Source organism: Convolutriloba macropyga, chromosome 7, assembly GCF_964194025.1.
Source record: "Convolutriloba macropyga chromosome 7, txConMacr16.3, whole genome shotgun sequence".
Classification (NCBI taxonomy): domain Eukaryota; kingdom Metazoa; phylum Xenacoelomorpha; order Acoela; family Convolutidae; genus Convolutriloba; species Convolutriloba macropyga.
Window position 1 is genome coordinate 42,982,912 of NC_134474.1, and position 13,566 is coordinate 42,996,477.

The window sequence follows — 13,566 nt, forward strand, 5'->3', positions numbered from 1 at the left end:
GAACCTTAACTCAAAAACTTGACATACGATTTTTGATTTTTCTACCTGAATCCATAGGTAAGTGATCTGGAATTACAATTTAATACTTTTGAGGCACCATTGAAAAAATTTTTTCATAATGAATTTTTGATTCAAACTTTTTCATTAATTTCTCTCTGATCTTGCGGTGATCAACAAAAACAATGAAAATCTCATATTTGTTCAAAATACTTCGTCTACTATGCATATATTCGCTGAGCAGAAGGCATTCCTTTGATTTGACCCTCCCCTGATCTACAGTAACCGTTCAGTACGTTTCTAAATATAATCAACTTTACTGTTTAATGAAAAGATTGTGTTTAGTACAGAGCCCAAAAATTGGGAAATTTAACAGTTTTTGTTATCTGAAGCGTTCAGGATTTAGGTGGAGTTCAGTTTCATGAAACGTTTTCCTTTGATATGACACTCCCTGCTCTACAGTAACCGTTCAGTACGTTTCTAAATTTAGTCAACTTTACAGTTTACGAAAAGATTGTGCTTATAACAGTCCAAAATTAGGGGAAATAAAACAGTTTTCATTATCTGAAACGTTCAGGGGTTAGGTTAGAGTTCAATTTCATGAACCGTTTTCCTTTGATATGACACTCCCTGCTCTACAACAACCAATGGGTAAAATTTTATTTTCGATCAAGTTTACTGGTTAATGAAAAGACTAGTGTTATTACCAAGCAAACATTGAAGGGGAAAGAATTTTCGTTATCTTCGAAGGGGGAACTTAGTGTTAGGTTTGCACTCAATTTGAATGAAAACTCTCTCACTTTGCTCTATTATTCATTACAACACGTTTACCAATAACTCAGCATATACTGGCCGAGAGAATTTTCTTACTATTCTTATATATATTTCTGCATTAAACTCAAATTACAACTCAAATTCCGTAATACAAAGAAAATTTATTATGGGAGTACATGCAATATTTAAGAAGAACTGATAAGCCTATTTATTGTTCTTGCCATATTTTGCCTATGTTTTACACAAAGGTCTCACACGGAGTTGAAATTTGTATATTATGAATTGTCATGATAAGAATTATATTTAATTACGCCCCCCTCAGGGTTAGAAAACATTGTACTACCTAAAGCTGTAAACTGGAGGTGTGCTCAAGAATTAAACGAAACCCGTGTAGTGCCACGCAATCAAAACTTCATTTCTTGACTTGATTGCAGAAAATTCAGCTTTATCTGTTCGTCAACTTTTGGGTGAAAAAGTTTTAATAAATTGGAAAACATAAAGCAAAGAATTTATACCTCTATTTGGTTGCAAAAAAATTTGAAAGCTTTTCAGACTTTTACTATAAATTAATATTTTCTAAGCTTTTTAAAAACTCTCACAACTTAGAAATATCTCAAAATCATTCTTAACGTTATCAATCATTATTTTCTACATTTCTTACCGTATTATTCAAAAGTCTCAACACCATTCGAAGCTTTAAAACTGTGTTCCGTACTTCTGTACAGTATGCCAGTTCAGTGTCCGAACTGTTCTGCTCAGCTCTCCAACAGAAGGTCCCTTAACAAGCATATGAAAAATATACATAAAATTTTTCCAGATATACCGACTTTCAGCTGTTTTCAGTGCTTCGAGAACGTCAGAAGTCTTCCTACACTGCGTAAGCATTCTCATATTTCTCATCAACAGCCCATTTTAAAAGTCTGCTATACTTGTCGCGTAGGTTTTCAAACAAAACTCGAATATGCAGAGCACATAAACAATGAGCATGGTCTGCCCATTTTGGACTTGGAAACCCACGAAGTTGATACGTCTAGACCAACAGTCTGTTCAATTAGCAATGGTGTAAACTACTACGAATTTGAGCCTGCCCAGGGGGATTTAGACATTATGGAATATCTGTTCAGGAACCGGGGCGAAATTTCGAAAACAGTCCAAAAACACACGCACAAGTTTCCACAAAAGGTTCAACTTGTAGTGGAAATGACGCTTCAGAAACCTTTGGATGACAATCAAGAAAAATTGAGCGTGTTTTTCAATACGAATACACGAATCGTATATCATTCAGGGATTTCGGATGAAATTTTTGAAGACTTTGTCGACAACATTGTTTCAAAACTTGTTTCGTTTTCAAGCTACGGAAGTGGGTGGCAGCTACTTTCAATAGACAAAGTTACCCTGAAGCTGGCCAAATATGTGCCTCTCCGGGGAAGCAGTTTCATACCGTTTCATGAGGAACATCCGCTAAGAAGAGATTCGAACTTGATAAACATACACAATGCAAACGATGATAACTGTTTCCTTTACTGCTACACAGCTGGATACCATCTGGTTTACAAAAAAGAAAAATTAGAACCGCCAACACCATGCTTCAGGTCACGCACCAACGTTCTGACGTACAGCAAAGAAAATCCATCAGCAAAGCAACCGAAAGGGGACTTTGAAATGCCAATGAGTCTACAGGACATATCAAAGTTTGAGGAACTCAATGAAGTACAAGTTAATGTGTTCAGGTAAGAACAAATCGTATTATTCTGTATTTAAATGTGATTTTATTTTTTTGTAAAAAAAAGCAAAAACAAAAACAAAAAATCGTTAAAAAAAGGGGAACAAAAATTTTTCGTTCATCATAATAGTTCTTAACATTTTGCTGTTTAAAAAACCTCACTATCCAGAAAAAGTCTGAGATTTTTCATATTTAAGGTATCAGACGAAGCAATTACTACCATTGAGGCTGTCACGAGGCAACAATTTCCCATTCGTACTCGATTTGTTGCTCCTACAAAACGAACAGACATACCACTACGTACTCATTATCAATTTGATGAAACTTGTCGCTAAAATCAACGGTAAAGAGTATCGTGATAGAAATGAGCTGTGCAGGAACTGTTTTCACATTTGTTCGTCAGCGGATGTGCTATTAGCACATCAGAAATCGTATTTGGAAAATGATTCTCTGCAAATCACGATGCCCGATCCTGCTAACAACAAGTTAAAGTTCGAAAACTACGCCGCGAGGTGGTTTTCACCTTTTGTAGTATACTTGGACTTGGAATATCTACTTGTGCCTGTAGCAACAGCAAAAAGTAACCCAATGACTTCAAGCACGTGTGCCTTGGAACACCATTTACCGTGTAGTTACTGCTTAATTGTGGTCGAACATAACAACCCTGAACCAATACATTTTGACATTTACACAGGCCCCGATTGTATGAAACGCTTCATTACAAAAATCGAAAAACTTGCAAGGTTCTTTTACCATCAGAAAAGGAAATTTCCTAAATTTATTGGAGCCGCTCCTTTGAAAAGTACATTCTCGAGATGTTGGATTTGTGATGTTGCTTTCAACAATGACAACGAAAAAGTGTTAGACCACTGTCACTACAGTGGTCAATTCATCGGTTACGCGCACGACGAATGCAACCTCAAGCGCCGAACACTCAACTTCACGCCCGTAATTGCCCACAACATGATGAATTATGACTTACATCACATAGTTAAGTCCTTGCATACAGCCTCAGAGTCAACAAAAATTGAAGTGATACCGACAAACGACGAAAAATTCATTGCACTAAATTTTGGTGTATTCATTGAAACACGAAAAAGGAAGCGAGATGAAGTCACTGTTTACGAGTACATGCGCTTTATTGACAGTTTCAAGTTTATGCCGTGCAGCCTCGATAAAATTGTACAAACTCTGCCTCACAATAAATTCAGTATTCTTGACAACTTTTACCGAGGCTATACCACTGAGCAACGCAACTTGTTGAAGAAAAAGGGAAGTTTTCCCTACTCGTATGTCAATGACCTCAACGAGTTCAATTGCCAAAGTCTGAAGGAATTCCTGGAGCTATATCTCACTGGCGATGTGCTACAGCTGTCATGCTGGTTCGAGGAGCTGCGTTCTGTGTGCTATGACACATACTGCCTTGACTGTGCACAGTTATACACAGCTTCAAACCTTTCTGGAAACGTGTTTCTGAAAACCTGCAAGCCCGAAATTGAGCTGTTGACAGACCGACTGATCCTTGAAATGGCAGAGAAAATGATACGTGGAGGCCTGCCCTACATCTACAGTTCAAGACTAGAGATTGCAAACAACACTCTACTGCCTAACTTTGATAGCTCAAAGGAAGTCTCATCAATCTTTTATATTGATGCTAATAACCTTTACGGGGGAATCATGTTGCATTTCCCTCTTCCCCTGAATCAGTTTGAATTGATTGAAGATGTTGCACTAAAAACGATTTTGCAGACCGACGACGAAGGGGATGTTGGTTTCAATGTTGAGGTGGATCTAGAGTACCCTGATGCTCTACATGATGAACATGCAGACTACCCATTGATACCCGACAAGGAACCAATTGATACCCTAGAACTTAGTGACTATCAGACAACTCTTAGAAGCGCTCTAAGTCTAAGTTCGTCGAAATCAAGTAAGTTGAGACAGACGTTTCACCCAAAGAAGAACTATGTTGTTCACTACCGGAACCTCAAATTCTATGTTGATAGCGGAATTAAGGTCACCCGAGTTCATCGAGCAGCAAAGTTTCATCAATCTAAGTGGTTAGCAAGTTATATTGCACTTAACACACAGAAACGTCAAGAAGCTAGCTCTAAGCTTGATCAGGATTTCTACAAACTTATGTCAAACTCTACTTTTGGCAAGCTATGTGAAAGTTTGAGAAATAGAGTGTCCGTTAAATTTGTTCGCACAGAAGAGGAGCTACTTAAAACAACATCAAAAGGAAATATTTCATCGATAAAAATCATAGACGAGAACCTAACAATTATCACAAAGAAAGTCCAATCCATAGTATGGAACAAACCAACAATTATTGGAGCCAGCATTCTTGAGCTTTCAAAGCTGTTTATGTTGGATTTTCATTACAACGTAATGAAAAAACAAACAGAGTGCAGTTTGCTGTATTCAGATACGGACTCATTCGTATACAAAGTTAAAACGAATAGTTTCTATGATGATTTGACAAAAAACTCAACCCTGAAAAAATACTTTGATCTCTCGAACTTCCCCAGCGACCACAAACTCTATGACAAAACGAATGCAAAGGTGGTGCTTAAGTTCAAAGACGAACTTGCAGGAACGCCAATAGAAGAATTCTGTGCCCTTAAGCCTAAACTTTACTCGATTGTTGCTAGTAATGGTGAAAACAAAATGTCGGCGAAAGGAACTAAAAAATTCGTGCAAGCCAAATTAAATCATGAAATGTTCAAAGAGACATTGGAGACGAGCAACGTAGTGAGACTTGAAAACATCAAAATGTCAACACTTAAACATCAACTACAAACTGTGTGCTTGAACAAAATTGCCCTCTGCGCATACGACGACAAAAGATATATAAATACAGACAAAAAAACGACACTGCCCTTCGGACATTTTTCTTTGCGTGATGAATACGTTTCAAAAAAACTGTGTGCCGAAACCGACCGGGAAGACGAATTGAACGAACCCTATAACGTGTTTGAACTTCCTGAAGGAGGGGAGGCCTCAGGCTGGGAAACACCCGATCCAGGTTTTCATCAGCCCTCGTACTCTAATGAAGAGTTGAATGATGTTATTGACCTTTCAAATTTATCGGAACAAAGTGATGAGTCTGACCAGGAAATCAATAACCCGTTCATTCTCATTGAAGCTGATGAAAACCCAGATTGCTGCTCTTCAAGCAGTGAGAATGCAACATTAGCCAGCATCAGCAACAAAAAGAAGCAAGCAACATTAAGCAATAACTTATTCAGACAAATAGATAGTGTTGAATCTACTAACTCTTCAGAGGTAACACTCTCGGAAAATGAGGAATCGCCAGTAATCTCGATTAAACGTGCCCGTGCTTATATTGTAGATTCTGACACTGAGTAATCTGTTATTTTTCTTTGTATTGTAATAAGTACTTCTTTTATAGAACGGAAAATTTAAAAATACAAAGATAAATATTAATAATGATATTTTTATACAATGGTGAGAAGAAAACTTACTTTAAGGAAATTTCCCAGTCCTCTTGTCGGATATTCTTTGCACTTTGCACTGACAAAAGCTTTTCAAATGCTTCTCGAGCTCCTGTTTATAAAAAAAAAATTTGCCTGCAGAAAGGGCAAATTTTGTCCAATATTTTCCCCGAAACAAGAGATCGAGAACAGTATAATGGGTTGGTTTCAAGAAATTTGTTGTGCTTTTTATGCTTGATAAACTGAGGAAGAAAATAAACGGCTTCCTGACATCTTGAACAATATTTTATATATCGGTTTTTGTGATTTTCTGTGAAATGTTTTAATTTTTCTTGAAAATTGTTGAAAGTGAGCTCACAAGTCTCACATTTGTGTCCTGGCATTCTTTTTAATAGCTTCAATTTTCACTTAGTTCGCTCTTTAGACGCAATACAATTGAGAAGAAATAGGAAATAGTCTCTTCAGAAGGCTCATTTTGGTGATTTAACATTTATCTCAACCTAACAGAAAAGAATTTATTCCAAACATTTGCCAAGAAACGGTTCAGTTCTAACACCGAGGGCCCTGCTTTATTCCCCTCACCAAATTTATACTTCCAAACTGCTTTCACAGCCATACATTTACTTTTATATTAATTGGAACACTTTTCATACACCGAAGCAAATTAATTTCAAAATCAATAAAACACACCGCACTAATTTAATTTTGTTTTGAAATTCAGTTTCCAAGAGCCCGCTCCGCTTTGATTTAATTCCACATAAAATCCCCCACCGTAAACAAAACTTGACAAGTTTAAACAATCCCCACTTTCGAAAGCTCAATAAAAGTTCAAATTAGGCATAACAGCCCACTCATGCGCGCGGAAGGAATTATTCCAAACTCTCCAAATTTATTTCCCAAGAGTACAAATAACATGAACTTACAATCCAAAAGATCGAAGTAGGTAAAACAATAAGACTCTCAAAGTTTCTTCAAAAGTACAAGAAATCAACTTTTACAGAGTGAAAGTTCTTGTAGGGGGGGGGGGGGGGTCCGGACCCCCCCCCCCCCTCCAGTAACATGGCAGATATTATTACTACTTTGGATTGCACACATTCAATTGTATCGTCCTATGTTATATGATATCTTATTTGATAATTCACTTTTATTGTTCAGTCTGTTCTATTGAACTTGTGGGAAGCCAACAAAAAAATTCGCAATAAATTTGATTACTAGAAATTCATTTTTAAGCCCCAGCTTAATTGCTTTAAAATCAGATTCAGCACAGCTCTGACTGCGACCAAATCGGAATCAGGTAAATTTGTCCAGCTCAAAAATTTTTATTATTTATTCTTAATTAGCAATGATTAGAAAATGGGTTCTAAAGTGCTCAATTTTTTCGAGTCTGAGTTATCTAAAATTCATCATTGCAGGTGAAAACTGCGTTCTTCAGGGCTCCAACCATAGAACAGATTTGCTTATAGAATTCTGGCCTCTATATGTTTCATACTCTTATCATTGTAGTGAACACATTCAAAATTGTATCGTCCTATTTTATGTGATGTCTTATTTGAGAATTAACTCAAAGCTGAAAAGAAATGAAAAACTGCGGTGAAAACAATTATCAACGCAAAGGTTCAACATTGTTCGTCTTCAAAAACTGGATTGAGTTTAGCTGTAAATTCTCTATAGAATAAGAGCTTTTTTTTGAAACGCTACTACTGTAATTATCGCAATTATTCAAAAAGATTACAGAAATTTACCATCATCGCAATTGTCTCGCCTTTAAGCACTGGCTAGCAGTGGCACCTCAATTTGGACCTGACCATAGCCACAAATTTAATTCACTTTCACAGTTGAATAAAATATCTCATAACAGGAATAAGAGACTTCCAACCTGCTTTTTCAGCCACTTTCAACCTAACTTTAGAACCAATCTTTTCCTAGCATTCAATCTAGCTCATAATAATGGGAGTGGTAAGAAAAGCGTCTGAATTATCTGAGATCGTCTGGATTGCATCACTTTTTTCAGCTCTTGAGTCGCCACATAACTCAGAATGCGTTGTCGGAATAACTGCCATTTAGAGAATCCTTCGTGCTTACATGAGGAAAGATGAGTCTAACCAGAATTGGTTTGCGCTTAAAACACTCACGTGCACATTTTAAAATGCCAAAAGTCTGCAGTGCCAGAAGTCAAAATGCCAGAAGTTGGTACTCAGCCAGAAGTTGAATTTCGTTGACTTTCGTCATTTTAAAACGTGCGCCTTTCGTTTTTTAAGCATGGTTAAGCGACTCTGCAGAAATCACTTCGAAATTCTGACTTAATATCTAGAACTGCTTCGCGGTTCTCGATAAACGCCAGAAGTTCTCAGTGACTTCAAGTAGAGTCACTTAACCATTACTTCAGTTGCTACCATGCACGCTATGCTGGACCATTTGAACAAAAATGGGATTACTTTTCCTTAGTAGTGACTGATGGTTCCCCTGGGACTTTGACCTGGGTAGTTTTCGCGCCAGAATTACGACACCGCAGAAGCTGATCAAGCTGAATTACGACACCGCGGACCCTGAGCCAAGACAAACCCGTACCTAAGGTTCAGTGTTAATCAGTACTGATTCAGAACAATTTCAGAGAAATTTTATGATTTAGTACTGATTCAGAAGGATTTCAGAAGCAACTGTGAAGTGCTTTCTGAATTTATCTAAATCAGAGCAAAATTCAGAGAAAATATTCTTTATTCTTCTGAATCAGAGCATAAATCAGACAGAACCACTGAATTAGCTGTGAATCAGACAAGTTCAGTGCAAAATGTGACCTGACTTAGACTCTGACTCAGTGCTGAATTCAACTAAGAGTTAGGTACGGGAAATCAATTTTTTATATACAAATGAGATCTCAATGGCTTATTGAGCTAAATTCATTCTTTTCAAAGTGTTGTAGTTTTGCTCGAAATTACTGCTTCCTTTGTTTATAAAAGCTTGGCCTCCAAAGTATTCCGTTATGTTGTAATTAATCAAACAGCTTCCTCAAATGTTCTGATTTGTTTTCAACCTTCGAGTGAGAAACAAGTTTGTGATCAATTTCAACAGGTAAAAAGTAAACCAATAGTATCCTATATATATATATATATATATATATATATATATATATATATATATATATATATAAATTCACATAAATTTATTTCCTTTTTCCAGCTTATAAATTTGAAGAGATAATCTGAATTCAAAAACGTACATCATCACTCACTTGAAAGTCATTTTTCAATATTGACGATAATTTTTTTTCTTACTCGGCAGCTTTGAATAATTCAGCCACTCAGTCGTCAAAGCTCTGCGTTTTGTTGGCATGCAAGCTGTTCTTCCCGCTTTGAAAAAAAATCTGCTACAAACTCAACTACTTCGTTTTTTACTAAGAATCCGAATTCCTATTTTTTTAAGAAATAGTTTGCACACTTCTTTCTGCATAGTCATATTCAAATTTCAGTTTGATTTGCAGCATAGTACACGCCAGGTAAAGTTTCAGTATTTTTCAGTATTGCTTTTGAGATACATGTGATTAGATATTAACGTCTCAGAAGGAGAATGCAAAACAAAAAACAGTTTTTTTAGTGAAAAACAATCTTATCGTAACAACTGAGAGCACAATGGAAGGCGCTCAGATATACATTAACTTTCCGTATTTTTTTTGGTGAGTTTCATTGAGTCTTTCTGTCAGAAATGAGGAAACACGAGATATCTGAGTAAATATATAGTTTACTTTAACCTATTGGGGACATAGAAACTTAATTCAGATCAAGAAGAATTTTAGTTTCTTTTACAAATCCCGAAATCTCAATGGACTGTTAAATTATATTCAACAGGTTAGACTCTGCATAATTTAATTTCAAATGCTGCCTGGACTTCATGATGTGGGAAACATTATATGATATATTGGTTTGTCAGCTTCCGACTTCAATACCAGCCTGGGCTGCCGAAGTTTGTACCCGTAAAGTTTTCAAAATATAAGAGTCATAATTAAAAAAAAATTCAAAAACTCAATAATCTTTAAAAACCGCAATGCTATTGAAAAAATTTGATAATAAACTAAGCCGATAATGCAATTATTTTTCGACTTACTTCGTACTTCTGAGATCAACCCAATGCACTGCAAAAGCAGATTTGAACAACTTTGGCTGATTTTGCCGTCGCAGAAATCGCTTACGTTCAATATCACTGGCGTAGCTTTCGAATGCAACCAAATTCCTCAATGTTCTTGTAATACCCATGTAATGGCATAGCTGAATTTAACGTCCGGCCAAATCTGACAGAGACGACTGAGATCTGACTTTGCTGTGTAAGGACAGGAAATCAGTACTGGCCAAGTCAAATTCCTTTCTGATTTGAAAAAAAACTTAACGAATCAAATCTGACAAAACAGACAAAGTTGTCGTTGTGACCTTCAGTTTTCCTAGCACAAATTTCTTTTCGATCAAACTTTTTGAATGAAAGAAAATTTTGAGACAATTGACACGGCAATTTCACATGTTGCTAACAGAGATTCTTTATTTATTGGCCAACCTTTTCATATGTAACTCAAGCACGCTATGGTGCAATGATTCTTGCGCTTGAGAAGTTGCTTTTTTGATCCAGAGGGAAGTAACGATATCCTACCCCTGCCAGGCCAGAAAAATATTTGGATGCTCATTTCTGATGAGCGAAGGAGATTTTTTCGATGCCCGAGAAATTTTGATGTGATATACAGTTTTAATCAGATGTTAATCAAAGTCAAAGTTCGTTGATAATTCAAGATGAGAAATGACGTTAATGGAAAAAAAGTGAAAAAATTATATGACTCGACACTCGTATTCAAGCATAGCGTCGCATAGGTATACCCTAAACTTCGCGCCAAAGTAAAATTAGTTGAAAGCTATTCAGCTAAAATCTGCGATATTAGGAGACAAGCTTAGTGTCTATTTCTCTCAAAAGTGGTTCCACGGTTTATGCGGAATTTCATTTTCAATTTAAAAATAGGTGGGGATTCGTCTTTGGGTGTTAGCTTTTACCACTGAACGTATCCATATCTTGCAAAGATTGTATATATATTTTGCAGTTAATGTATCTATAAACCGCAATTGTGTCTAACGTAATTCGCGCTTTTGAGCATATGAAATTTGAAGCCTCATTAATTGAGCATGTAAAGGTTTTTTGAAGCTACGAAATATACCATATAGGCTACGATAGGTTAATCAATTGAGTTGTGCATTAAATCAATGTCAACAAAATAATTGGTTTTTATCAACATTGGACGTCCTCGAGAAATCCTCAGTTTTTAAGATTGTGTTATGTATAATTGTTTTTGCAGCAGACAAAATTTTACTTTTCAAAATTTCTTTTTTTTCTTATGCTCCGTTGCTGATTTTCAACTATTTCATTAATAAACCTAGCACCTTTATTATTCATCTATAAAACGCCTATTTTATTTATAAAACACAGGTTTTTTCTCTAACAACTTGTTAACTCCAAAATTACTAGTGCTCTAGGGAGAAATCTTTCTGTAAAAAACCGCATATGGAATAATTACGGTTTTTTGTCTCAAATAAGGAGTGGTTTTCAATTGATATCAGTAAAAAGGTCTCTGTTGACAGGGGTATTTTGACAGCTTGTGTTTCAGTTAATTTGAACTTTGACTGAATTCTACAATAATTTCAATTGAAAGGAATAATTCAATTGAAAAACATTCATTACTTGAGGAATGCAAGAAAAAAAATACAATAAAAATTGGAGAGAAAGGGGATGAAAACGTTTATTTTTTGCCGTAAAAACTCCTGCATTCTTTCTCCGCTTTTATTGACAAGTTGATAATAAATAACGTAAACAACAAAATTTTACCATAATTTCAGGTGATGAAATTTTTCATACCATAATTTCAGGTGATTTTCAGCATATTTAAAAGATTAAAGGATTTTTTGAAATCAATGATCAGTTCCACAAATCGTCTAATTAAAGCGGCCAAAATGAGAATCTGACGGTCAAAAATGATTTTTTTAGTGTTCACAATAACAAAGTGAGCGTCATAAATGAGATTTTGATTTTCATATACGAGAAGGTGAGAAAGTGGGTTTCAGAATAGTTGAACTGATGGTCTTTTCGGATGAAGCAATGGAGTTCACAGCTCTTTAAAAACATTCCATTCATTAACTTGTTTTGACATGAACGATAATCAAACTGCTAGGACTATCGCAACTGTCTCTCTTCAACTAAACATCTAAATTTTTGAAACCAAGGAAACAATGATATAAAATAAGATTTGAATAAGGGATTCTGATTTCTAATTGAGTTCATAAGCAATTTCTATCTGCGTTTTCTGCATTTTCTCTCTCTTTGCATGGATGGGTCCTTTATGAGTGTTCAGTGATGCAATTCTCAAACGCATTTTACCGGCTGGCGTATCGTTGTGTATTTCCTGAAATACAAATCAAAACAAAAGAAAACATTGTTGAATTTTATCTCAGCCACAAGTAGATGTTTATTAGGTTTTAAACCAAATTTTCGAAAACGTGCATTATGGCAAGCACAACTGCGGATTACAGATTTATTAACTGCGGAAAATGGATACATTCAACGCAATTCAATGCAGAGTTACGCAAGTAATGAAAAAGATACTTATAATGTGTTTAAACATTTTCCATAGTGCGCCAAAAATAGGATGCAAAGCTTTTTTATATGTTCTGAGGTTAAAATTTGTACACTTTTGCTAACAAGTGATGCGCAATTTCCTCCAGTTTTGCTTGGTTTTGATAAAATATTTTTTTATCGCAATATGGTTTTTTAATGTCATAACATCAGAGACATTACTTTGTTTTTTTACTAAAAATCCGAATCCCTTCTTTTTTTTGAAAAAAATTGCACATTTCATTCTGCATCATTATATTCAAACTCCAGTCTGATTTGCAGCATATTACACGCCAATTAAAGTTTCATTTTTTTTCAGTGTTGCAATAAATTACATGTGAGTAGATATTGACGTCATAGAAGAACACCAAACAAAAGATTTTTTGTCTCAGTGAAAATTATTTTTAATGACAAAACTGAGAGCACAATGTAAAGCGACCATTTACTTTCAGTGACTTTTGTGTTTAAAAATACATCAGTTTCAGTGAGTTTTAGTCTCTGAAACGACGAACTACGAGATATCTGAGTAAAAAAATAGTCGCTTTAACCTATTGGGGACATAGAAACTCGATTCAGACCAAAAAGAAATTTAGTTTTCTATAAATCCCGCAATACCAATGGACTGTCACATGACTCAAACTCAACAGGTTAAGTATTGCATAAATTAATTTCAAATGCTGGAATCTGTGATGTTGGAATTATTATAGGACATTTTGGTCTCCAGCTTCCGGATTCAATACAGGCCTGGGCTGCTGAATTTTGTGCACCTAATGTTTTCAAAGTATAAGAAACTAATAATTGAAAAAATGAAACAAATTAAAGAAATCAGTCATAGTTAGCAAGTGCAATGCTTTTGAAAATTAATTGATAATATACTAAGCCAATAATAAAATCTTTTTTTTTCGACATACTTCGTTTTTCTGAGATCAACCAATTGTCCTACAAAAGCAGATTTGAACAACTTTGGCTGATTTGTCTAAA

General features: G+C 35.4%; 1 protein-coding gene across 1 annotated transcript in view; it reads left to right on the forward strand.

Annotated features, from left to right (window-relative positions):
• The first annotated feature begins 1,971 nt into the window (after positions 1-1,971).
• LOC142343040 (uncharacterized) overlaps positions 1,972-13,566 on the forward strand; it is a 20,620-nt gene continuing 9,025 nt past the window's right edge. The window contains exons 1-2 of the mRNA XM_075394727.1: positions 1,972-2,501; positions 2,692-5,812. Coding sequence (XP_075250842.1) covers positions 1,972-2,501; positions 2,692-5,812 — 3,651 coding nt within the window. The remainder of the gene's footprint in view (positions 2,502-2,691; positions 5,813-13,566) is intronic.